General features: G+C 39.2%; 1 protein-coding gene across 4 annotated transcripts in view; it reads right to left on the reverse strand.

Moving 5' to 3' along the window:
- Positions 1 to 9,560: 9,560 nt before the first annotated feature.
- SCUBE1 (signal peptide, CUB domain and EGF like domain containing 1) overlaps positions 9,561 to 27,674 on the reverse strand; it is a 201,089-nt gene continuing 182,975 nt past the window's right edge. For 2 of the 4 annotated variants that reach the window (XM_015869916.2, XM_015869933.2), the window contains 10 exons: positions 26,965 to 27,081; positions 25,418 to 25,555; positions 24,077 to 24,280; positions 22,687 to 22,848; positions 20,028 to 20,195; positions 19,023 to 19,184; positions 17,429 to 17,626; positions 13,686 to 13,838; positions 12,559 to 12,638; positions 9,561 to 11,504 (listed from right to left, as the gene is read on the reverse strand). In XM_015869916.2, coding sequence (XP_015725402.1) covers positions 11,352 to 11,504; positions 12,559 to 12,638; positions 13,686 to 13,838; positions 17,429 to 17,626; positions 19,023 to 19,184; positions 20,028 to 20,195; positions 22,687 to 22,848; positions 24,077 to 24,280; positions 25,418 to 25,555; positions 26,965 to 27,081 — 1,535 coding nt within the window. In that variant the 3' untranslated portion in view covers positions 9,561 to 11,351. Of the gene's footprint in view, positions 11,505 to 12,558; positions 12,639 to 13,685; positions 13,839 to 17,428; positions 17,627 to 19,022; positions 19,185 to 20,027; positions 20,196 to 22,686; positions 22,849 to 24,076; positions 24,281 to 25,417; positions 25,577 to 26,964; positions 27,082 to 27,674 lie in introns of all 4 variants that reach the window. The other 2 variants (XM_015869923.2, XM_015869913.2) reach the window with 1 other exon arrangement.

Genomic DNA, 27,674 nt, shown 5'->3' on the forward strand with positions numbered 1-27,674 from the left:
CCCCTGTCCACCCCAACATGTGCTGTGCTTCCACATATTCCCAGCAGATCTGCCTGACTGAGCAACAGAAAGTCAAAAACCAGCTGCCTTAACTGGGTTCCTGCTATGCATCTCTAAGTTTATGGATATTTTTGCTAACATTGTAGTTTGGAGAAAGGATGTCCATGGTGGAGATCTCACCCTGGCATTATAAAACGCAGAGACTGGACTGCTCACAGCCCTCACGGGGATCTTGATTGCTACAAAAGCTCCCAGAGCCACCCTTCCCTCAGCTATTGCTGTGCCATAGGATCACTACAGGATGTGTATTATGGATGCACACACCCTCATGCACAACCTGTATCATGTATACTGTAAGAGGCCATGCTTTTTACATTACTGTCTCAAAGTTTGCTGAAATGGACAAGTTCAGGCAAGTCCTGGCCAAGGTTCCAGGACTCCCTTTGTCTGAGACACACAGGAACCAAGGTTCGAGAAATCCCTCTGTTTAGGAGATGGACAAGTCCGGGAGCTACAAAAGGGAGATAAGATACTGATCAATGGCCCTTAAGTGGTCTTTTGTGTAGGCCTATCTCAAGGAAGATGGCCATCCCTGAGGACTAATGGCCCTTAAGTGGTCTTTCTCTCGTGTTGGCTCATCTCAAGGAAGATTGACATCTCTGAGGAAATCACAGGACTCTGACCCGAGCCGTCCCGAAATGTCTCGAAGGCTGGAAAGAAGGATAAAAAGGGCACGGACAAACCCCGAATTTGGGGAGGTTTTCTGACACCAGATGCCTCACTACGGAAACAAGGATGTTTTCTGTCATCAGATGCCTCTCTACACAAACGCCTGCATGCTGAAGAAGATGCCTGCATGCTGAAGAACCTTTGTGGGCATCTAGGTATCTGACCTCAGATTCCTCCACCGTTGTCCTACTGCTGCCTATTATCTCTTCTGGGATTGCTGCTCGAGACTCTGCTCTGAGGGACCTCGCTGCCCGAGACTCCAGTTCCTGAGACCTGGCTATTCTGACCATCTTCTTTGCGTCTCATCGATCTGTGGCCTGCTACTTCGCTGCTGCTCTCCCCTACGCTTATTTTGCCCCGGACCAAAGTTAACAACGTGCTACGGGACGCTGCTGCATCCAGGAGGTGACTATTCCCCGCTTTAACGTAATTCTTGCTCTTTTCTACCTTTTTCTATCGCCTACTTTCCCTTCCCCATCACCCTAATTTTGGCATTCGTCACTCTCCCTTCCCCATCCCCTCAATTGTCTATTATTTCCAATAAACTGGTCGGATCAACATTTGAATGTTCTTCTTCTTAATCTCACGCCGGGCATAACATTATCAAAAGAACCTTTGCCTCACTCCTAAATTGGAGCGAGACAGTATATCAAGTCACAAGACTTGTTTTTTCCTTAAGCAGATCCAGTAAGAGAAGTAGGTTATCTTTTCATTTCCTTATTCAGTAAAGCTGCACTGAGCATGCCCTGTCCAGGGGGAATGTGATCCTGCTCCAACAGATTTACATAACCTTGTTTTTGCCAAGTGTAGGCAGGTGCATTCTCACTGCCTGTTTGCACCTCCACCTCACATTGGGCAGGACTTCTGGCCACTGGCCAGCTGTCTGTGGTTCCAGGCTGTTTGGGTGACTGTGCAGGTCAGGCAGGTCAAAACTGTTGCTGATGAACTCCAGGTAATAATAAAATGTAGTCAGGACCACTGGGATTATGAGCAGCGAGACTCTGAGATGTGGTAGCAACAGTAAATTGTGTTTATCCCCTTACTTTATCTAATGAGGTTGTTGTGTTTACCTGCAGCTCAGCTCATTCTTATGCTGTTTTTCCACCAGGAGTCTGTCAGTCTCCTGCAGCAGGGATGAGAGTCGAGCACTTGCCAGTTTCACATCACCACATCAGCTGCAGGGCTGCAGAACAAAGCTTTCAGGAGCAAGCATTCCTACCCCACACCACCAGTCGCTTGTGATGCCAGAGCAGTAGCTCTGCTGTCACCTCTCATTACAAAAGCAGGTATTCGTTGATAATATCTATAAAGTAAAAGTTACCTCAGAATATTATTCTGTTTGTTTTCTTAGGAATAGTGACTAACTTGTGGCACCTGAACAATGCAGCCCTTATTCAGGCAAAGTTCTTGTTGAATTTGACAGGGTGTTTTGCATGTTTACAACGAATCAGGGAGACAAAAGACCCTAAACTGACCTTACTAGTTTTACTCCTGTCTGAATTAATAGGATCCAACCTTCCAGCATTATCTGCAGCGATCCAACACAAGCAGCTAGGGCGACACTTTATCACAGCAGTCCCCATGACTTGCCCACTACAACCTTATTTAAATTGTGCCCTGCATCAGCCAAATTGGCTACTAAATAAATGCCCACCTGCATATTTTGCCTAGAGTGATATATATTTAATTCTGTTATTATTATTTTTAACACAGCAACATTTGTAGTAAAACTAGGCTGCCCAGGGAGGTGGTGGAGTCTCCTTCTCTGGAGATAATTCAAGACCCACCTGGACGCCTACCTGTGCGACCTGGCGTAGGGAACCTGCTTTGGCAGAGGGGCTGGGTTCGATGATCTCTGGAGGTCCCTTCCAACCCCTACAGTTCTGTGATTCTGTGAAAGCATCCCTGTAGCTCACCTAGGACTATAATAGAAATTTGTTGGGGTGTTAGGCAGTGATAGCAGCAGGAGAAAGCAGACTGCAACCCATGTTGGCTTCTTGTGGTATAAAAGCTCAGATATGGCTCCATGAAAAAGGAAGAAAGAAAACTTGCTCTGACAGGGAAACATCTCTAGAAAATCCTCCAGGACTATACATGACAGACCCCTTCTGAGTCAGCCATGATCAGTGGCTGAACAAAGATGAAAGTAAGTCTATGCTAAGTGTGCCTTCATTTATCTGCTTGGTAACTCCAGAGTGCCATTCATCAGGTCAAATGTCAAAATTATGCTTTGAGAGCTTGTTGGAAAGTCACAGCAAGATCTGGTATCTGCATATCTCTGCAGTTCTTACCAGGCAATGCTTATTTGAGAATCTTGTACTCAAATGCACATTGTCACGAATGTGGAACTGGACTTTGCCTTTGTACACAGGTACGTCATTACCAGTAATTAATTTGACTTGTGATGACATTGAGGAACTTCTGGGATCAAGTCTTCTGTCTTAGGTAAGAGCTGACTTTTCATATTACTCCATCAAAGATCTGGAGCAAATAAAGACAGCGGAGCATCATCTCACATGTTCCATCTTGAGGCACCGTCTGTAGTCTGATAGAAGTGATGCTCTGTCTTCTTGGAGCGTAATTAGAATGATTGCCATTATTACCTAAATTGACTGCTGTTAGCTGAAAAAAAACAGTAAATGATTTGTGCAACCAATCAGAATGTAACTGTCTTTTATGCCTTTTAAAGCTGTCACAGTGACACCAACAGTCATCAGTCATACTATTTATGTCACATACAATGCATATATTATCACATGATAAATGCTTTCTGTTAACAAGATAAGCTACTTACATGAGAGTATAAGCAGAATATCATGCACTATGGTGGTGTGTCAGGTCTCCTGACTGCTCCACACAGGGGTCTGCCACACCACTAACAGTGTTCTGCAGATGGCATTGATCTGTTAATAAGTGCTGCTGAGTGACAAACCTCGCCTTTTGTCAACTGACTTATTAGCATCTGTGATTTCTGCCTGGTCCAGCATGCTTCAGTGACAACTTGCATTTGCTGGACTGCAAAAGGTGATCTAATGAACATTTGACAAAGCTAGTCATGTCACTGCAGATGCTCTGTGTTCTGTTTGGTTCATCAACATCCAGTTTTGCATCCGACAAATCATGGATTGCTTAGCTGTAATTATATCTAAAGTCAGCAGGAGAAGGACCTGTGCAAATGCAGTTTTTCCACAGCAGAGCTAGAGGGGGGAAAATACACTCTTGATCTCTCCTTAAATCAGTGTTTTGGGTGCAAGCATGGTTTCCTCTCTACACAGACCTCAGAGAGAAAGGCAGCTTAAGTTTGGAAGTCACAGCTCTCGTCAGCAGCTTGTGATGGTAAGAGCCCATCAGGCCACCATCGGAAGAGAGCTTCCTTCCATCTGAATGAGATAAACAGAGTTACATAAGAAATTATTTTAAGAAACTGGAGTTTCTTTCAAGTCCTGGAGGGAATCAGCTGATATGTCTCTGGTCTGTCCATGACTCTGTCCCAGCACTGAGCTCGTTGTTTGACAAGAAAGAAAATGTTCTCTGTTGCCTGAAGATGAAAACTAGATTTAAAAATACAGATGTTATCAACAAGATTATTTGTCTTCTGATCCTTATCTACTTTACACTGGTGTGTTGAGCCTTACACAGGTATACAGGAATAAATGGCAGCAAAGATATCCATTCCATTTTATGTTTATTATGAAAGTGATTTTAACAAAAGTTTTATTACATGCTTCATTTTGAGCTTTGACATAGAAAACAAAGCTATTAATATACTGAGGTAAAAGGAAGTGTATTTTCTTATAAGGTACATTTACAACAACATTTTCTACTATGAATCTGACAGTATTTTTAAAATATTGGTAAAGCTTAGATCACAGTATTTTATTTTCTAAGTATCAAATTTTGTACAGTTATTCACTATCTTTGCTCTAAACTACCATGATACATTTCATATGGAAATAGCTGTTTGTACATAATTTACATTGATAATAAAGCTTAGAAGTCCCAGCAGCATCTACAAGGGTTTCATCCAAAATGTCACTCATGCCCACTATTCAGACTTAACCAGTTGTTACGGTAACCAATATTACATATCTGGATATTTCTCCCAATATCTAGTCTACCAGAAATTCCTATTTAATAGGCAATGGGTAAGATCACGGTGAACCTAATGCAGGTAAAACTCTCACAGATCTCAATGACAGTTTTACCTAGAAAAGGCTCTATGATCTGATCCAGTATGTTGATTTATCACTTCCACTGCTCCCTAGAGTGCAGAGACACTGTGCCTTTCCTTATCTTTGTGCTATACTGGGGCATCATTCCTGAATTCCCTTTTTTCCCCCTGAATTTTGTGCTGTTTCTTGTTCTACTAAGAACTAGCACTAACTTTAAAATACGTATTCTTTATATGTTCTGAAAATTGTAAGCACTTCTGAATGACACTTCATATTCAATTCAGTGAAAACTAGCAGGTTAAGTTGTCCCAGAAAACTCTTCCCGTGACACCAGTGAGACTGCAGAAACAACAGGAGCAGTCATCCAGCAGAATGAGTCTGACTTACTGACCACACACACCAGTGCCCTGTAAGTACCTTTTGCTGCTGTCCATGTGAATTAGTGGCCTTTCTAAGGTATAAAACATAGAAAACAATATTTACAAAATAAATTTAATTAAAAAAGTAACAAGAATAAACTAAAAAAAAAAAAAAAGATATTTTCACAATCATTAACATTTACTTAAGCAAAGCCACATCTTTTCCTAGATACTGAGAAATTCAGCTAAAGTTGAATTGCAATTGTGTATCTTTAAACTTGTTATCTCTGCTTTCTGAATACAGGTGGTTTAAATTATTACATCTACAGGTACTTCTGTACATTTTACTCTTGTATATTACATATTAAACTTTATAGATTAAAAGTATAGTGATGAAACAATAAATAAATGAACTAACAAACTGGAATTGTACATATTCAGGTATCCAGATAACGTATTTTTTTCCTTGCGAGTTTATTTCCCAGATTGTTTCTAGTCAGATGAAAAGCGTTATGACAAAACATGAGACTTTTCTCCAAACAGAATTTGGATACTGAGGGATACGTTTCTATTACCTTACAGAATTCCATACGTTCTTATGGGAGACAAAAGTATTTTTTTCCTTTCCGCAAGTGCTTACGACAGTCTCTCATCCTAGAAAACTATTTCATTAATGTCTCAAAGTATTAAGAATCTACAGAACTTCTCCAATCACTACTGTTCCTGTCAAACAGTGGTTTTAAACTATAGGAAAAAAATAATGCAACTACTCAAAAGAATGACACAAGTACACATAACAGCATGTTGCTCACACCCACTGTTCAGAATATGGAAAATCCAGACCTCTGAGTTGGCTGAGAAATTGGCCACTGAATTTACCTATTGAATATTTTTCACCCCAGTTCTTTTTTTAAGAGCACTCCAAGGTATTTAGAGTCCAGACACAAGTACTCTCGCAGGCCAGTTAGGATTTGCAGCCAAGACCAGGCAGTAGTTCCTTAGAAGAATCCTACCACCGCTTTAGCTCCTGAAGATTAGAACTGGGTTGTTTATAGAAAGGGAGTGTGGGGTAAACTTTCTTATTTGAGTGTTTAATGCATGGAAGTATGTTTCTTGTTCATGTGGCATCATCTGTTCCTTCTATGTAGAAATGGAGGACTACAGCTGAGCTCTGCTCCTTCAAAACCATCTGCCAAATCAAGATGCAGCCTTTGAAAACTCTGCAGCCAAACACATCTTTATTTAAGCTAATGTAAAACTAATTTAAAGTAAATTAAAATGAGCTTCCTAGGATAAGCCTACTTAAAACTACTACAAAACTGATGTATAGGAAGGATCAGTCTAAAGTTTCAGTACATCTAACACTATGGTTTAACTTTAGTGTATGGAGAAAGCATAAGTAAAATTTCTTATGAAAAGCTAGGCGTTAGGTAAAATGCTACTAAATTACGAGGAAGGAAAGTAGGCAGGAAAATGGGCTGAAAGTTACTGCAGTTTTCTTTCAGTCCAGTTTTGGTGACCTAAATCTTCAGGCAGAATAAATCTCGCTATCGCAGGCAAGATACAAGTAGCAATCTTCTACTGAGCAGAGAATCCTGGTACTTCCTGTACTCAAACAACACGCGGGAACACCCTGCCCACAGCAATCACTAACAAGCACTTTGAAGGCATGACTTAGGGCTTTATTAGCAATTTCTGATTGTTGCAATCCCCTAGATTACAGCAGGTGTGCAGGCTGTTATTTGATGAGAATGCCTAGGTAATTTAGTGAGTAGTCACCTCACTAAAAAAAAGTGCAGTATTTAAAGCAGGAGAGGCTTAAAATGTTAAGTGCTACAGATGCAGCTTTTAAGCGTACAGGCGTTTGCAAATTGAAAATAAGAAGCTTGGTTTGTTTGTGATGTGGAATTGTGTAATCGCAAATGGATACTTCTTCAGCCTTCCTGCAGTGACACAAACATTGTGTTACACATGGTCTGTACGCAACGTGATGTTTGTGGCAGCAGATACAGCTCTGTGTTTACTGAATGTGTTTAAATGCAATATTTCTCATATAGGCTAAAAGCCAAAATTTGCTATTCTGCCATGTGCCGATTCATTTCAGGAAGCTCTTAAAGTAGGCAGTATTCCTGCTGGTATGTTTTTTGATTCCCAACTTTGTCTAAGTCATTCCTTGTTATTGCATAGTAACAATATGCTCTCTGGCTTTTGCTCTGTAGAGTGAAAACATTCTACATGATATTAACAAAAGAAGAGCTCTGCTCACCTTCTGTTTGGTGAATACCAGTTTCTGTAACTGTCAAGTATGAAAAACCCTTATGCCATTCTGAAGATATTTTTAATGAGATATTTTTAGATGAGATTTGTCAAAACATTTCTCACTTTTCGAGCTCATGTAAAAAATATATGCTGTCATAAAAATCAGCTGAAATTGGTTCAGACACTCCTATATACCACTTGTCATTACTTTTTTTTTTTTTTTTTTTTTCCATGAAAAACTTGCACATCTGATGGCTTTTTTTTATACAGAGCTGTAAGCATTCAAATTTGGCTTGCTTTCTAAATATATCACATATGAAACTCCTATATATTCCCAGGCATTTCACTGTATACTTTTGAAGGCCAAATTGTTCTTTCTTTCACAGCAACACAAAGTCTACATTTGCTCCAGAAGTCACTGAGAGCCCTGTCCTGACCGTGGAGCCCCTGACCTTCCGTGGCTCCAGGGAGAATGAGCTAGTGTGCACCTCTGAGGCTGCCTGAACTAGATGAAACACAACATTTCTCTGTTATGGTTGAAAGTCAGCCAGAGTTGTACCAGAGCAAACTGTAGACAGTCCTTTATGTATTCACCTCTCACAATTGTACCAAGGTCCCAGTAACAGTGGCCATGACCACGACAAGTCTGTGCCAGAGTCTCTGGCACTGGATTCCTCATGGAAAATGTTATGGTGCTGCCAGTAGCCTATGGACCTTTAAGGCAGTTACCTTCAGCTCTTTTCTAAAGAGGAAGCTTGTCCTGCATGACAGCTGTGGCATTGTGCCTTCAACCCTGAGTTGCTAAGCAGAAGTTTAGCAGGGATTTTACAAAACTCACTGTGCAGGATCAGGTTTCCAAAGCTCACTTACTGAAGCCAACTTACTGAAGCCAGGTCACTGTTCACTGTTCAGCAAACAATGAAGTTTTCTTCAGAAATTTAGTGATCTTTGGTTAGAATTCTAAACAACTGCTAAGTAACTTTCAGCAGCGTGTCTTAAATCCTGACCAGTTCCAATCATTCTGGATAGACCTATCAGACTTTGAGGTTTGGTTTGGTTGAAATAGTTTCTTCACTATGGCCTTACGTGTGATTATCTAAAAAGACTTTTGTTACTGTTAGGATTTATATTTTTTTCTTCAGATAACTTCTGCTAAGGGAAAAACAAACACATAACTTGTTTCATTCTGGGCATGCATTGGATCTGGTACTGATACAGTCTCCTTTAAATATCCACCTCTAGTAATCCATCATGAATATTTAAGAAAAATAATTGCAACATCATCACCAAATAATAATAATAATAATTAATAATAATAATAATAATTAATAATAATAAAACAGCCTTTAAAAGAAGACATTTCTGACCTTTATGCAGGTGTCACATTTGGAAAGAAAGGTATATATATATACATATATAATATATAGAGATTAAAGAGAATGTTATTCAAAGACCTACAATCCACATATGGGAAAAAAAAAAAAAAAAAAAAAAAAATTAGACTAAGCTGAAACTGTTGAGGCACAGAAAGAAAAAAATTATGGTCTTCAACAGGGAAGGAAAGAAGGCAAGTAAAAATTCAGGATGGCCAAGTAGAAAAACACAACTGAATATTTAATGTGTCTCTTAGAAATGAAATCATGGAATCATAGAATCACAAGGTTGGAAAGGACCTACAAGATCATCTAGTCCAATTGTCCTCCCATCACCATAGCTACAGCAAACCACTAAACCATATCTTGTACCTCCTTATCCAGATGCCTCTTGAACACTGCCAGGGACAGCGACTCCATCACCTCCCTGGGCAGCCATTCCAGTGCCTGACCACTCTCTGAGAGAAAAAGTTCCTTATTATATCCAATCTAAACCTCTTCTGGTACAACCTGTGGCCATTTCCTCGGGTCCTGTTTGTAAATAGCCAACCACTCAAAGCCAACAGAAAACAAGTTTGTAAATTTAAACAGAACTTGCTCAAAGACAAAAAAAAAAAAAAAATATTATCACTATACACCTTCATGTTCTTGGGAGGTGGGAATTAAAAAAAAAAAAAAAAAAAAAAAAAAAAGTGTAAGAAGTACAATTGTTGGCCTTATCTACCCCAAATACTTTCTTTGAGAGCATCCAAGGGTATTTTGAACTACAAGATAGATATGAAAAAAAAAAAACCCACAAAAAAAAACCAGTTACACATGTCTTTCTGAAAGGATGTTGGCATGAGAGTTAATTTATGCACATCATAATCTTGTGGGATCAGAAGGGAAATGATACAAAAGAGGAAGGGACTTACTTAAAAATAAAGAAGCTGAAATGCCAATAAAAACAGCTACTCTCTCACTGAATTCTGTGATTCTGTGAAATTAGCCCTTGTGCCAGAAAACAGGAGGAAACATGGGTTTTATCATCATCTGAGACCCCAGTTATGTGTCTTGCTGTGAGGAGAACCTGACCACAAGGTTAATGCTCTCTTACAGACTGCATAATCCCAGCAGCTGATGGGCACAGTGACTCCAAGCCTCTGCTTGCAGCACCCATCCTCCAACTCATCAAACTGGGCTGCAAAACTGTGTTCCTGCACTGTTCCCTTGCAGTTTGGGCCTGTGGCAGAGGTATGTCCCCAGCAGTTCAGGGATGGCAGATCTGAAAAAAATATCCTCTTTGGTGAACTCCTCACAAGTGTTCTGTCCTCAGGTAACCGTTGGTCTGCTGTGTGGGGTACCCAAGCAAGAGACAATAACTGCCCCCTTCCCGGCCAGCAGTCACATCTAAACTGATGCTATTTTTCTCGGAATAATGTGTTAAAAGAGAATGCCCTAGTAAACCATTATCCTGTGTTAGAAGGACTCCAGAAGGGTTTGTCTTAATGGAAGTGACAAGCACTTGGAGAAGTCATTTGATCATCTAAGCAAAGTTACAAATAGTTATAGCGTGTGGGAGTAAAGATTTAAGCATGAATAATATTTACAGTAACTAAAGATAACATTACTAATGTACCCACAAATAGAAGTATATATATATTTATATATTGTACTCATTTAGATGCTCTATTAACGGAAAGAAAAACAGACTACAACTTCTGTTGGTGTTGTTCCTGTCTCATCTGTTCTATCATAACTGCCTCCAAAGGGACCAACCGATGGATAGAATTCCATAGCTTGATCCATTCCAATGCAGTAACGTACAGTGGCAACCCTCTGAAGAAGTGTAGAAGAGGACAGACAAAAACATAAGCACACAGCATGGCACTCAATTGTACAGAATTCATAAAACAAAATGATACATCTGATTCTTTTCTTTTACTCCTTTTTCTTCCCTTTTGATTTCTAATTGGTCAGAGGTTCCACTAAGCCACAAATGAGAAGTAACACAATTTAGATTGTTTTGTTTTCTTCTAAACTTCAAGTGCAATTCAAAATCCAAACCTTATTCATGCTCCATACCTCTTACTTCAACAGAACCTATTGGTAGGTAGTTCCATCAGATTTGAACAGATGCCTTCTTTGCTTTGCAGGAAATTATTTTTGGTGGAAAATAAAACAAGTAGAAAGATTTTTTTTACATAATGTAGTTTCAAATGGAAAGTGAAGATGCACAAGTGCAGATACAAGTTTTGATCTTCAAATAGATGCCCTCAAGGATCCACAGTATTTTTTCTGCAGTAAAAAGCCCACTCAGAACATTGGTGTTTAATGATTATGAAGCATTATAAGTATTCTTCAATATACAATTGAAAATAAAGGCTGCAGAAAAAGAGCCTTTAAATTACCAAATGTTTCTACTACGGAAGAAAGATGATATTCAACAGGAATGCAAAAGAACCTCAAACTGAATACCACTATTTATATGGTCGTAGAAATCGGGAAACTTTTGATCGCAATAGCTTTATAAATGATCTTGGAAACATCTCTTTTGACTCTTGCGCTGTGTACTTGAAATAGTTCTGTGGATGTGCCAACACATCAAACAAAGCTTTAATCAGTTTCTTGTCCTGTGGGAGACAACATACGTATTATATAAAAATACTGTTGGGATTTAGTTTGTGCTCATCTGTCATAAATAATGAACAACAGTCAGCTTGTTTCTTTTTGCAGAACTTGATTCTGGGTAAAGCAGTGTAAGGAAGCTGCTCCATGTTGATATGGGGTTTTATACTGATGAATCTGTCTAGTTCAGGTTTTTTGTTTGTTTGTTTTCCTGCAATTTCTGTTCCTGGAAGATACTGAATTGAGAGAGCAGCAGTTGGGTTAACCACAAACTGACCGCAGAAGTTAGGCATTAGTATGGCAAGCTGCCTCTGTTGGCTCTTCCAGCCTCTTTAATGCTGTTGCTCAGGACCTTTCTTCCACAAGGAAGAAAGAAGGCTGCTTTTCAAAAACACTGATCTCCTTCAGGACCTTTTCCTGTATTTTGGTATAGCCTTATTTCAGGGAATCAGCTGAGCCTGTGCCTGAATCCCAAGTGACCTCAGAGATGCAGTGAATGAATACTCACAGGGTTGGGACAGGGACAGCCGGGAGAGCTGACTCTAAGCCTTGCAGGTTAGAAAGGTTGCACAGCAGCCTTTCTCTCCTTTTGAAAACCATTTATCTTGCCTTTTGAAAATCCTTTCATGAACAGCCTACAACATTACGGTTATATCTTGTCAAGGCGGGGCAGTGGTTTAGGTGGATACATTTTTTAATGCACAGGAAATTCTGATTTATTGTTTAAAAAACTAATTTAAACATATGCCATACTGAGGCTGAAGAAGACTCTTTGAACAATAAGTTATTCATTTTTTTTAACATACAATCACATTAGCATTTGTTTCATTTAGTTCTTGCTTCAGCAAAGGATGTGGATGTGTGCTTAGCCCAACTGCGCTAATGATTTTGTTTTAGTTCAAATACCACCATAAAGCTCTGAAAAGAGAGAATCTCATTTGGTATCACAGTGGAGGTTTGAATATTACAATCCAAATGAGGGTAATGAGAACTACCTTGGAAAAAATATTTAGTGAAAGGAATCTCTGGTTAGCCTCAGATAAAGAAGAATTTTCATACCTTTAGAATTTCTTGATGATTTTCTGATGCATATAATCGTCCATCTCGAACAATATCTTCTATTAGTTGTTGGTAATCCTCTGAAAAATAAAGATCAGTGAGTGACTGTTTGTGATATCCTTTGGGAGGATAACAGCCAGACAGAGACTCATTATCTAGACTTCCTCTTGGAGACAAAGATGAGATATTTAGTATCCAGTTCATTATTCAGTGACTCTCTTCCTGCTGTGGTCTAATCTAATCACAGTAAAATGTAGAATTCTGTACTGAACAGTAGCTTTCAATTCTCTATGTGAATATTGACTTACTCTTTGAAAGCTACTCCCTCCACATAACGGTGTTTTATTATTTACATTGTATAAACAAAGAAACAAGACCACAGATATGAAATAACTGTCAAAGGCTACACACAACACAGACAGGAACAGATCCCTGTTTTCTCTCCTGTGAACAGCTCTCATTTTGATTCTCAAATAGATGCCGACCCTCAGCTTACCATGGAATATCTTGTCTACCACAAAATTGCAGTGCTAATTGGAAAAGAGGGGGGCTAACAGCCAAGGATATCATAAAGAACTCTTAATTTTGTTAAAACAGAAATCATCCCAAAGTCCAAAATATACAGTTCAATACTTATTTCTATGTGATGAGCCAGAATGGTCTAAAATGTGTTGAGTTTATGGAAATGGCTACTTAAAGGACATTTCCTTTGCATCATTGCTTTTCTCTGTTGAACTTGTGATTTTATTAACTTATACTTTTAATGACTGTGTTGATTATCAGTAGGGCTTGATGAAGGGGCTTCCTGAAATGTACAGCAATTAATAATTTTCTGATCCTGCATATGATAAATGACCATTAAAAAGAGTCTCACTGAATTCTGTGTAAGTTTAAAGAATCCTGTGTAACTTGCCATCTGTCTTTCAAACATTAGGAAAAGAAGTTAATATAAAATTAGTATCATGTAAATCCAGTTGTAAAGAATTTGGAAGTAATGGACTGAAAAAAGTTACATGAAGTTTTGTCTCCATTCTTCTCTCTCTGTCACCACATGAACGAGAGATTCCGAAAGCCAGTGTTATGCATTTCGGATACAGCACAAAGATGGAAAACAATCCCACTCTCACCATCATAAGTCACATAAGGAACTTGAAATCCTTTGCCACTGTTGCCTTCATTTGACTTGAACTGAATCCATAGCTTCCTTGATCTTGAAGTAAATGCAATAGGTCTCTCATAAGTCTGACACGTTTCATATGTAGTAATTGAAGTAGGAGAAGCTAGGAAATATTAAATAAAAAAACTTCATAAAGATAAAACAACTCTTTGTGCTCTTTGTGCTCTTCCTAATTTCAAGGTCAGAAATGACAAATTGACAAAACACTTCTCAGTTTACATATGCCTCACAGCCAAGTTTTTTGTTGCTGTTTGTTTTTGTGACAAGAAGGTATGCACTCTTTCATCTGCCTAAGAGAAGAAAGAAATTTTTCTACAAAGGTAATAAGAATCCTTCTTCTCTGTCCTAAGACAAGTTCATTTCTAGTATTTACAAAAGTAGTATCAATAGTACTCACTCTGTGTACTACTGGCTCCAAATAGACCAGAACAAGTCAGCTGCACCCCAGGCAGATGTGATAAGCAGCTCCAAGAACTCCCAGTTTGGGGAGTTAACCTGATAGCAATAAGCAGTTGAGCTCTGAAGAAGAGTTAATGTGAGTGTGCCCAGGCCAGTGCTGTGCTATACTGTGCAAACCACATGGCTGCAGAACACCTCAGCCAGAGCATGTGAAGAAGGGAGTCTACAGGCAATTCTCACTTGGCACAGCTGATTACACCACCTGCCTGGCCTTGCCTTTATTTATTCAGCAATTAGTTCTCATAAGAAAGTTGTTTTTGTTTGACAGTAGAAATGATAAGAGTTGTTTCAGGGATCACAGAACGTAAAATAAATAGCTTAGGTTGGAATGCACCTTAAAGATCTTGTTCCGATCCCTTTGCCACGGACCCCTGTGTTACCACCCACTAGATCAGGCTGCCCAGGGTCCCATCCACCCTGGGCCTGAATGCCTCCAGGGATGGGGCATCTGCAGCTTCTCTGGGTAGCCTGTTCCAGTGCCTCACCACACACTGGGTAAAGAATTTTTTCCTAACATCTAGCCTAAATCTCCCTTCTCTTATTTACAAGCCATTCCACCTTGCCCTATCACTATCAGACTGTAAAAAGCCAGACCCTCTCCTGCTTACAAGTTCCCTTTATATACCGGATGGCTGAATGAGTTTTCCATAAAGCCTTCTCCTCTTCAAGCTAACCAAGCCCAGCTCTCACAGCCTTTCTTCAGAGAAGAGGTGCTCCAGCCATTGGAGCATCTTTGTGGCTCCATTCTGAATCCTCTCCTCCAGCTCTACATCTTTCTTGTGCTGGAGGTCTCAGATGTGAACACAGTATTCCTGATGAGGCCTTACAAGGTGCAGAGTAGAGGGGGACAATCATCACCCATGTCCTGCTGGGCATCCCTATTTTAACGCAGTCCAGGATACAGTAGGCCTTCTGTGCAGCAAGTGCACACTGCTGGCTCATGTCCAGTTTTTGTCCACCAAGACCCTCAAGTCCTTATTTGCAGGGCTGCTCACAATGAGCTCTCCTCCCATTTGGTACACATTATTGCCCTGACCTAAGTGCAACACCTTGCACTTGGCCTTGTTGAACCTCATTAGGTTCATGTGGGCCAACTTTTCAAGCCTGTACAGGTCCCTCTTGATGGCATCCCTTCCTTCTGTTGTGTCAACTGCATTACTCAGATTGGTGTCATCAACAAACTTGCAGAGAGTGAACTTGATCCCACTATCTGTGTCACTGATAAAGTTGCTGAAGAGCACTGGTCTGAAGTCATAACCCTGGTGACCGACCTCCACCAGGACATAGAGCCATTTACCACAACTCTCTGGCTGTGACCATCCAACCAATTCTTTATCGACTGAATAGATCACTGTTCAATCCATATCTCTCCAATCTAGAAATAAGGATGTGGTGTGGGAGCACATCAGAGGCCTTGTGCAAGTCCAGGTGGATGACATCAACTACCTTTCCTTTGAAGGAGTGACTGATGCTGTCACCCCATCATGGAACGCCACCAGATTTGCCCTTGGGGAAGCCATGCTGGCTGTCTCAGATCCTCTCCTCATCTTCTATGTGCCTTAACATCTCTTCCAGGAGGCTCTGCTCTTCTCAGATACTGAGGTGAGACTCACTGGCCTGTAATTTCCCATGTCTTTCTTTCATACAAAAGATGTCAACCTTTAAAATGATGTTTCCCTTTTCCCAATTAGCAGGGACTTTGCCCGACAGCCATGACTTTTCAAATATGACAGAGAGTGGCTTAGCAATCACATCAACCAGTTTCTTTGGGACCCTGGGATGCACTTCATTTGGCCTCAAAAGAAAATCCCATAATAGCTGAATGACAAAATGTGGAAAATCTCTTCTGTGCCCAGGGTTTGCCCAGTATGCTGTGTGAATCAGAGGCCTACTTGATGCTACACCACTTAGGATTTGTACCATGTAAAGATCTATACTATCCTCTCCTTACAGAGTTGGCTCCAATAAATAGCTTTTAAAATGGTATCTTACAGAGACAAAGTGCTTTTTTTACCTGCTCTGTGCAAACACTACCACTGAGCTGGAGATTGTCTCAGCCCACATCTGCCTGTGTGTGCCTAAGTGATATGACTGGGTGGCAAGTGTGTATCAGGGAGAAGCTGAGGTTAACATAACCATGCTGGTGAGAACATGCTGTATTATTCAAACATACTATTGTGGTTGAGTCCATTAATAAACTACAAGTAAGGGGATCCAACAGTAACTCTGGAACTGCGATAGGTTTTTCCACTGTAGCACTAGAAGCTGACTCTTCATAAAACATAATTAATATCTGTAAGGACTACTTATATGATGCCAAACATACAGCAATTGAAAATCACGTATATGAAAAACTCCCCTCATTTTTCAGTGCTGATATTGTGCTACTATTGCTGGTTCTCAAGTGAAGGCCAAATATTTCCCTGATCTGCCTGGCTTTAGTTACTGTTGGAACCACAGTTTGGGATTAGGACAACTAATTTGTTTTGCTCCATTGTTTTGCTTTTAAAAAACAAATCTATTCAGAAATATTTTCATCTTATCTATAGTGAGCAGGTTTCTTTTAGTACTCGTATATAGAGCTGCCAGCACAAGGCCTCAAGGTTAAAGAAAAAAGTGATGAAAATTGTTTTCACAAGTGAAATATGCCATTTTATCAAGTAAAATATTCTGTTTTAAACAAAGTTCCATATCAACAATTGCCTTTCATAGTTGGATGCCTATAAAGGACTGCAGGAGAAGTGTATCATAATGGTGTCTTAGCTTCAGGAGCAATCAAAGAAAGAATACAGTACCTGCTCCACATGAAGTTGGGAAAATTTGGATTTTGGAAGGTGTCAGGTGTACCTGCCCTGTGCCGTGGCAAAGATTTAGCAATAATTGCAGCACTTACTCACAAAGGATAAGTAAGAGAATAATTTGTACAGGTGTCAGGAGATACCTCTCCTAATCTAACTTAGCATTACTGCATTGACTTCTAGAATGGCAGTGATTTATTCCACATGATAACTGGGCTAGACAAAAGACCATTAAGTGCTTTGTGATTCAGCCAAGACTTGAATAATTAATTGTTAATTGTTATTGGTACAGTGTTCTGTTTTAACTTGCTGTGCCAGTTCATTCAATATTCTTTTTAGAAACACTGGAAGTTGAGGACAATCACCACTTCAGTATGAACTTTCCACTCAGACTGTTTGCAATAAATATTTATATAACCCATGTCTGACAACTTACCACTTTTCCTCATTACTAAAACATCACCGCATTCATCTTCTATTGGGAGAAATATCTCAGGCACAACAATGAGTATTCTCCTCTTTGGGGGTGGATTTATATTCCAAATGCATTCAACGTTAGCTGGGTAGTCTCCAGGATAGTTGGGTGATTCAATATAGCCAGTATAATCACCAAGTTCTCCTCCACAGTGCTGGTCTGTGCAGGAATATAAATTAGCATTTGTGTTAGCTGATGAGATAATTTGAGCTGCTTCTCTAGATCCATCAAGAGCAAGCCTAAACTTCTCCTCACAGGTTTCGAAACCAATACATTCTTCAGCTGCTTCTTTGTTGAACACTGAAAACCCTTAAAGCAATAATCAACCTACAGAGCTGATTGCAACTGATTTGCGAGACCATAATCTCCAGTGTGTAAGATGACCCTCCATTCAGACTGCTTTGGTATTTGATTAAGAAACCAACAGGTAAGTAAACAAGGATCCCATTGTGGAGGCACTCACACAGTGGTTACCACTGAGGCCATGATGACATTTAACTTTTCTGACTGAACTTCATGTGGTTTTTAACTTGGTTTAGGTAAATGCATGTGATGATTCTAATAGGTAACCTTACCTTGATTATAGATTTACTTTGTTTAAAATGAAGCAACTTATTAAAGAATTTCAATTTATACACTGAAGTATTACTTTATGAGTATTCAAAATTCCTACTGAATTTGCCATGAGTGTGATTCACTGAGTTATTTAACTTGGTCTTTCCAGGCCTACGCAACTGTGTAAAACCAGGCATACACTGAAATATTTTGCTTAATCAAAAAATTCTGCAAGGTCAGAAACTGGACTGAAAACAGAAAATATCTAAGCCAGCAAAGTGACATCAGTAGTTTTACTTTATTGGAAAACCATCAAACTTCTTCAAATTCTTTGAGAATAACTAATATACTGAAATTACATTAGCAACGATGGCTTAATAAGAATAAAAACTTATGGCAGCTGTACGCAGGAATATTTGACACGATGTTACCTAACTGTTATAGAGAACTTCTCTTAAATTTGAATGTTAGGGATGAAAAAAAGCTGTAGTTTAAAGAAGCAGCAGTTCACAAAAGATCAAATACAACTACACAGGAATCCTTGGAGATGTTTAAAATGGTAATTTAAGACAGAAGACAAAAAAGCAATTTACTGCAAAAAAGCCTATGAGAAGATTTCACTGTCATAAGCAATTATCTGGCATTTGCAGTATGCATGGCTGTGCCTCCTAGTACTTTATAACGACTAGTAGCAGTTGCTCTCATAGAAGATCTTGTGCTCTACAGAGACAGAAATATGCATCACTGCAAAACTCTGGGAATCTGAAAGCTCAATAGTTTTAACCTGCAGCTGGCACTCTATGAAATGACATTAATGCTAAAACAATTAAATGCATCAAATGATAGTTTTCCAGGTTTTGCTCTCATTGCTTTCAGTTTTTACTGTTCCACGTGGCAGCAGATATATGCTAACTGGGAAATACAAGACAAGAGTGCAACCTGACAAATGAACCTTCAAGCTGCGGTTCAGAACCTCACAGCTAATATAAATGCAACTTACTTTTACAGTGTGTAACATTAGTGGAGCCATCAAAGTCTGTACTTGTGTTCCCAGGGCAGGTGATGCAGTAGTTTTGACCAAACTCAGGTTGGTAAGTTCCTACAGGGCATCGGATACATCTGTGCGTAGTGGAGTTGTAGTAGTGTCCAGGAGAGCAATGAACTGCAAAGTATGAACCATATTATTTTCAGAAAATAACAATTTTCATTGCAGAGACATGTTCCCTCTACTCTGGACTAATCCACGATGCCCCAAAAAGGACATAAGCTCACAGTATTTCCAATTACAAAGGACCTTCTAACTAGAATTCTCTTCTGAAGACTGGTGAACTAGTAACTCATGCTGCACATGCCTCTCACTATATTTGATATGGAGGTTTCCTATGAGCTGGTAAAAATGGAAGACGATATGTATCTGCCTCAACAACAAAAAGATCTTTCACAACAGCAAGAGGGAAGTTCCTATGTTTGCCAGGATCAGCATGTAATTCAAATAAGTAAGCTAAAATAAGTTTGGGCAGACTCCTTCTTCAGCATTTGCATTGGAAGTTGTCATTGCAGGACACGCAGCACATTCTGTACTTACAGTTGCTGCCCAGATAGTTTGAAAAGAATCCTTAACTTCATACAATTTCTGTAGCATTTTTTTTTTTTTCCTAATTAGGAAAATAAAAATAGGCAGCAATGGAAGGCTAAATCATTCTCTGATGCAAGCTGGTTTGATTTCTTGCCATGCAATGAAGCTGATTTACTTCCCAGCTGCAGAGCAAATACTGTATGTGCCTGTGGTAAATTCCAAATACAATAAATACTGTTCAGTCTCCACAACCTTGGGAGATCATGACTAGTTTACAGATTGCCTGGACATTTAATTTTATCACACACAGTGTTCCTATGTGCATTGACTATGTTTGTTTTGGAGACTTCAGAAGTCCGTTAGTATTGAAGCTCACAAATAAAAGGGCAAGCAGCAGAAAAACCAATCATGGAAAGATATGAAATTCACCTTTGGTTTCACAGTCTTGAAAAGAAACAGCACCTTCGTACTTGGTCACAAGCCCTCCACCACATGGAAAGCAGAGCGTCCTTCCTGGTTCAGGCTGATATGTACCGAGAGGACAGACTCGACAAGGTTTAAAACCATCTGATGAATAGTGTCCAGGAGAACACTGCCCTAGAAATGAAAATGATCATCTGTGTTAGTGAGCCAAAATATAGCTCATAGTTGGAAATGCTTCTTTTGCCTTAAAAAAGTGACTGGACTGCTGCAGATCAAATTCTAATCTTACTTGCATCTATTGTTCCTGTAACTATTCCCTAAAAACAGGGCCAGTGATTAGGACTAGTTTCTTATTGAGCTCCTTGCTACCTACTTCTCTTTTTAATTTTCTTTTTCAGAAAGGGCCTATTAAGATGTTTTTATAATACTTTCACTGAGCCTTTCACCTGAGAATTTCAAAGTACTGAGAATTTTCAAAGCAGGGAAAAAGTGAATCTTTGTATCATATCTATGAAGTCTTGTTATTTTTTAATATCTCCATTTTATAGATATGGAAATAGTACCAATCTGGATGGGACCAGTCCAGCAACCTGTCTGGAAGAATAGCTGACACCAGCAGCTTTCTGGGCAGCTGCAAAAGTTACTGCTTGTCAAAAGTTCTGCCAGAAAGTGGTCATATGTGAAAAGCAAAACACTTTGTTTTTTGTTTTTGTTGATGAGTTGACTGACAGATACAAGGCAGCTTCAAAACTTGCTCTCCAGGCAACTTCTGATAGGCATTTGTTAGGCTTGGTTCTTGCTAGCTAGTGTACTTTACTCTTTAACAACGTATCTGAGAATCAAGATGTCAAATTTTTCAAGATTATGGCATTACTACATATATTCACCCCGCTCCAGCGAGGAGATCAGCACTCTGGCATGTGTTAGGTGTTCTCTGAGGTTGCCTAGTAACAATACTTCGTAATTCATTTTCCATAAGAATTGAAGAGCAGACAGAAAAAATCTGGCTTAAAAACCTGAAGGTTTTGAGAGCTCTATGTGGGATTAGGGCTTTTTATAAACCCAGACACTGGGAAATGTTGGGGGCGTCCAGCATCGTGAGTAACTGGAGCTCAGGATGGACAAGAAATCCTGAGCAAAAGCAAATTTAAGTCGAAGTTCAAGCCAAAGTTCCTACAAAAGTTTAACTCTTGTAGACACTACTGGGATCAGGATCTCTGGGATTTAGTCATGTCCCCCTCCCACCTGGCTGGAGTACAACTGTACAAATTGGGTGATGTGACACAGACATCAGAGGCATAACACTGCTAATTTGAAGACAGTTCTGCACTTATTTTTTATAGCAAAACTGATCCTCCTGGTCTCGTCCAACTGGCCACTGAACCCTACAGTGAACACAGTTAATGAATGGACATGGGTCTGGATTTCAATGTAAAAATTAAGAATGTGTGAAATGTGGCTTATGGATATCCTTTTAAAGAAGAGGTACCATTGTGTTTTCATACTGCTAAATGCTTGCTGCTTTCAGCACTAATACTCAGTCCTTACCTGAGGATGTATATAGAAGTGAGCTGTTGCCAAAGGTGAAATAAAGAAACCTTTTCCCACTAACTGTTGCGCTACTTTTGTCAGTATACTATATCAACATTCTTCAAACTCTGATATATTCTTGTTGGATTTTGTTCAAACAAAAGTCAACGTAATGAAAATGTACAGGCATTTCAAGTGTTTTTTCAATTATAGTTCCTGCATATCAGCAAAATCTACCATATGTTGGACTGGAGACACCAGACTTTTTTTTTTTTTAATTCAGTGAACGAAGAAAAATGGCAGTTTCTCAAGTGTCATTCATTGTGTGCTCACTCTAGATATCCTCAAAGTAAGCATTAATGTAAATTATATGGATAAGTTTTAAAGTCAGAACTGTCAAAGCAGATAGGACAGATTTCCTCCTAAGACAAAAAGCTACTAGATTTTTCTCATCTGCAGTGAAATAATTCATATGAAATAATCAACAGTGATATATCTTGAACAACTTACAACAGAAGCATTTACAAACTGAACTTTGCAGCTCTCTTCTGAAACCAAAGATTACCATCGTAATCCAATTTATATATAACGAGGTTGAGTCAGAGATGCTGTGTCACTTGTCAAAAGCTGCAGTGAATTCATACAGCACTGACATAGTCATTACCTCTGAGCCCAGGTACAGACCCTTGCAGCAGGACTATCTCAAAGTTACAACTGCTGCCAATGAAACCAGGTAAACTGCACCCCATACAAATGGCTAAATCAGCAGGTTCATTACACTCACCAATACCAGCAAGTAAACTATCCCTCTGGATTGCAATATACCTGATGAGTCCTTACAAGTCGAGGTATGTCTGTTCAGAGTCCATACCTGACATGAAGTAAGGAGCTTTGCTTGGCTTGCTCATTTTCATACCATAACCTTGCTGCAGCAGGTCCCACCTTCAGTTGGCAATGTCAGCATGTCAGTGAATGGAACAAGCCAAAACATTTTGTATGTTGCTTTTAAGAGAACAGAGATTTCTTCTGTTACCTTTACAAGACAGAAGTGTGGATGGCTCTCCCCTCTTTTAGCCTCCACACCTCACAGGCTGTGTGGCAACATCTAATCCTTTTACAATCACATCAAACTTGCCTCCACATTCTGACACATTCCGGGCGCCCGCTACTCCCTGTCCATCATTACTTGGGCAAGGCTCACAGGTAAGTTGACCTTCTGTGTCTTGGTATGTTCCTGGTGAGCAAGGAACGCACTGATTATGTTCTCCACTATAAAAGGTGCCCGTGCTGCAGGTAACTGAGAAAAGAAAAGAGGAATCTGCATGAGGACTTTCATTTTGATCACATCATTTTCCTATATGTTAAATGTTTAGAGAAGATGGATCTTTATAGTCCTGATAGTTTTGCATGCATTAGGCAAGGATCCTCACCTGATGTAAAGAGGATTGTCTGGGATCTGCAATCAAATTAAATCAGTGCAAGCAAGGTCCTTCTATTGTTTAAATGGCATTCTACTGTACCGAAGTATTACCAGATTTATGTTGTTAATAAAGTCAATGCAGTGTGCAAACAGTATGCTGCAGTTTAAGTAAGGCAGTGTTGCATAACGTATGGGAAATGATGTGAATTTTTAGTTTAAATTATGTGCATTTACATGTAAGTTTTATGGAAGAATACAGAAAACCTGTCTCCTGTAACCAGTTCTGGTGGCAGTGTAATGTTTTATTTTTCTTGACACTCAAATAGCCCAACTGGAAGGCATTATAAGTATATAAAGGAGTTCGTGTACTCTTTTATGGTAACAGGACACACGTTTAAGGTTTTTCTCTGCTGGATATTAGTAGTTAAAATGTATGGGCTTCTAGACACTAACGGCAGCAGCCTTTTAATAACTGCTTCTAAATTACTGTTCCTACATGATGAAAACAGCCTCAGAAACAACTCATTAGAGGCATCTCTTAGATTTGCTCTTAACTCCTTTTTGCTTGTAAATGACTTGATGTCTAAAAGCAGCTGGAGAAAGAGATACGGTAATACTGAAAATGTGACTCCAAGTCATTAGAAATCTTGCAGTGCTGAGAACTGCCACTAGTAGTTCTGCACTATCGCCTTAGCACTACAGACTAGTAACTGTGGAAGAAGCTTAAAGAAATTAGATATTTCACACAAAGTTAAAATAGATTTCTATAGATTCTTTTTCTTTTTTTCTTTTTTTTCTTTTTTTTTCTTTCGTTTCTTTTTCTTTTTCTTTTCTTTTTTTTTTTTGGTTTTGTTTTGTTTTAATCAGACTTTCTGAGTGTTGAAGATAAATATACATATAGGTCACAGACTATCTGGTGATGAAGAGAAATAAGAGAGACAAATTCGAACTTAATATACAGCATCTAGGCAAATGCTATTTCATTGTTTTACAGAACTGTACATGTATTTTCATTAGATACTGGGAGTAACTGGGAAATAGTTGCTAGCATACTGTGGCAGTGTGTTTTTTTGGGTATGGCTGAATGGAATCAATGGGGACTTACCACATTTCCCATCCTGCAGCACTTGCCCTGTACTGCAAGCTTCATGCCCTTCAGTAGCTTTAGCTGGCTTCTGAGCCACTTCATATTCTGTCCCAGAAAACTGAATGTAAAATTGCTGTTTATTAATAGATTTCCTCAATGTTTTGATTGCAGTTTGCAGCTTCTGCTCCATCCTTTTCCGAACACAGTCAATGTTACAGGTGTCTAGATGGGAAACGATAAGAAAACTAGAAGCAATTGAGACTGATGCTTAAAAGAGGTGCTGAATAAAAAGCTCAGACTGCAGTACACTGTGACTCCTCTCTTTGCTTCATTGCCTTCTGCATATAAACTGTAGAAGCAGCTCACTGTATTTAAAATCAGCCCTTTTATGGGGCCAGCCAGTAGTACACCGATGTCCATCAAACTGAGCTGCATGGCTTACAAGTGGGAGTGGAGCACTGGTATCTCAATCACTAAGACATCTGGTTATAGTAAGTGCACAGGGAGAGGGCTGCAGAAATCACCTAGTCTAGACAGAAGAATCAAGATAGCACTGCACAACAATGCTGTACTCTGCTTTTTAGTACACTATTAGAGGAAGGGTGAATTTTCCACTCCACTGTATTTCCACATAGGTGTCCTGTCAGACATCTCCACCGTTTCTGAATTTTCTCAGTCCACTCAGCTGATTAGGAATTCTCCCCACACTTCTGATTGAAATACATAACTGACACAAAGAAAAGTGCTTTTTAGCACAATTGGCCATTTGAAACTACCTGGCTACTGAGAAAATCCTCACAGGTTAAGAAATCTGCCTTTGAAGACTGACATGTTTATAGAATTCAACCTACATTTTCTTTGGCTGAATTTTACAGCATAATATCCTACCTCATGAATAACTTGCAGCAAATCTTTTTCTTCCTGAAGTTTGTTACGAATACATGAATTTATCAAAAGTGTCATAAAAACGTTCAATTCTCAGACTGAAGTTTCAGCAGCTTACATATTGGAGGATATTTTTAGGGTCAGTGTAACGAAACTTCTAGTTAATCCTTACATTCTCTGTGCATCAATTAGCACTTCAGTTGTCTGAGGAAATCAGGCTAAGTTAAAATGTAAGACTTAACTCCAGGCCTTGAGGGCATTTTGCTGTAGGTCCAATCTTTCTTCTTTGGCTTAATTTCATACCTAATTCCTTTCAATAAATCTTGGAAACTGAGTTTGGAAAGGCTGTTGAATGAAGCTCGTGCTATAAGTTTCACATGGCAGCTTGATGACATAGCATTAAAGAGATTCTAACAACACACTAAGGAATCAAATTATGGTTTCTCTCTGTAGACTCAGAGATCTTTCACAAACCTGAGACTTCTTCTGACTTCATCTCCACTTCAAACTCTGCAGTGATGTGGGACACTTCTTTTGATGGTGACTTGCGGCCCCGGCGCTTTTTCTTGGAGGAATCACACTTGAGATTCACAAAAGTCACCTGGCAGTTGTCTGTACAAGGGAATTGACCTCCTTTCATGAGAGAAACCACACAAAAAAAGAAATCAAGTAGCAAGGCAGCAAGTGACAGGCTAATGAGCAATATCTCAGCTGCATTATTATTAATGCAGTGCATTATTATTAATGCAGTGACCGGTTTCGTAACATTTCAAATGCAGTTAGACACTTTGATCCTTTTGTTGGTGAAAGCAGGAGGCAAAAGCACTGGTGCAGTGATGCTCAGCTGCTTAGTGTTACCTATAATGCCTGTAATTTCCTGTATCTTTTCTTTGTAAGGATTAGGAAACTATTTAGAGAAATCAGGTAAGAGCTGCAATACTACATCCAGTCATTTTGTGGTTACACCAAGCAAGAGAGTCAAGTTTCACAAATTCATTAGAATGGCAGGCCTGAGACTAAACCACAAGTGTGGGCCTCAAGAAACTACTAACTGGTGTTCTATCTCTTTGAGCAATCTCTTGCTCAAAATCTCTTTTCAGCATTCATTTGACTTCTTACTAGCATGGGTGGTAAGACAGACTCACAACACAGAATATAACACCAGTAGACGTCTTCTGTAAGCTGCTAAGTTCCTCTAAGCAACAAGTTAATATTAAATGAACTTCAGATATTTTGGCTGTGGAAATGCACAGCAAAAATGTACTCTTTAATTGTTTAATCTACTCCATTGTATCAAGGAGATGGAGGACAAGAAATAAATGTCATGAAAATCTGTTTAAATGTGTTTAACCTTAAAAATGAATTAAGAAAATAGCAATAATAGAGCCCCAAACCTTACTGTCACGTGTTTTTTTTTTATAACATTTGAATGCTTTGATGCAGACTAATAAATCCTTTTATATTTACATTTCAGATTTGTTGCAGTTATGTCTAAATCTTCTTCTAAACCTTTCTTCTCACAGCATAACTACTCATTCCAATGTTACATATGATTTAAGGCTATGAAAAATCAGATTTTGAGTATAACTTTCCCATATAGGGGTTGTCTTATGGATAATAATTCAATATAATGCAGATGAGTAATAGCTTTTTCTAGTATATGCTTTCTTTTATAAACTTAGGTTGGAAAAAAACAAACTGAACCAACACTATTTCTTTTAACTGCATTGGTCATAGCATTTTGTCTCAAAATATTTCCGTCATTACCAATGTCAGAAAAAGGATCAGCTTAAATCCAAATTTATGTAGTTTTGGACAACGATTTTTTCAAAGCAACTGGTGACATCTCAACACTGCCATATCCAAATTCATGGCACTGTCCAGCTACAGTGTGGAAATTGACTTGATCTTAATTTCAAATCCAAATATGAAAAGACTGGGATGTGAAGACAAATTACGTGAACAAGCAAACAAACAACCAAAGTTACGAAGCTGTTTATGTGTTAGAAGAAGCCACGTACCTAACACAGCCTGCTTCCCAGCATCTTTTGTTTTTTCCTTGCTGCGGGGCCGTAAGTGGCACTTTGCATCTTTAATTTTAAAACGAGCTTTCTGCTTGATTGGAGGGGCTAAGGAATCTGTTGATGTGGAACAACAACAACAACAAAAAGCCATTGTTTGTGATGCAGATGAAACGAAGCCTGAAATTTACTTTTGAAAATAGACTCAAAAGACTTTCTGCAATGTAGAAAACACACTAAGCAAGAGGTATACAGCTCTTGGAAAGGGATCTGTTTGCCTAAGTTTATTATGTCCCACAAGCACTTACTCTTGAGCCCAGACAGATCAATGAATCTGCTAGTATTACACATGCTCTGCACGTACTCCTCCCATCCAGTACGCCTGCACATCGCTGTGGGATTTGGGTGAATCTGCCATTTATTATGAGAAAGGTTCACTGATAGCATTTTTTTTTTTTTTCTGACTCTGTGGCTTCCTATTCCTATTTCTGACTCTGTGGCTTCCCACCTTCGCTTATGAAGGTGGTGAGACGGACAGCCCGGCTGAAGTGCCTTTATACTAATGCACGGAGCCATTAAGTAATCCACGGAGCATGAGTAACAAGCAGGAGGAACTGGAAACTGTGATGCACTCTGAAAATTATGACATTGTTGCTATCACAGAAACATGGTGGGATGACTCCCACAATTGGGATACTACCATCGATGGC

Source organism: Coturnix japonica, chromosome 1 (genome assembly GCF_001577835.2).
Source record: "Coturnix japonica isolate 7356 chromosome 1, Coturnix japonica 2.1, whole genome shotgun sequence".
NCBI lineage: Eukaryota > Metazoa > Chordata > Aves > Galliformes > Phasianidae > Coturnix > Coturnix japonica.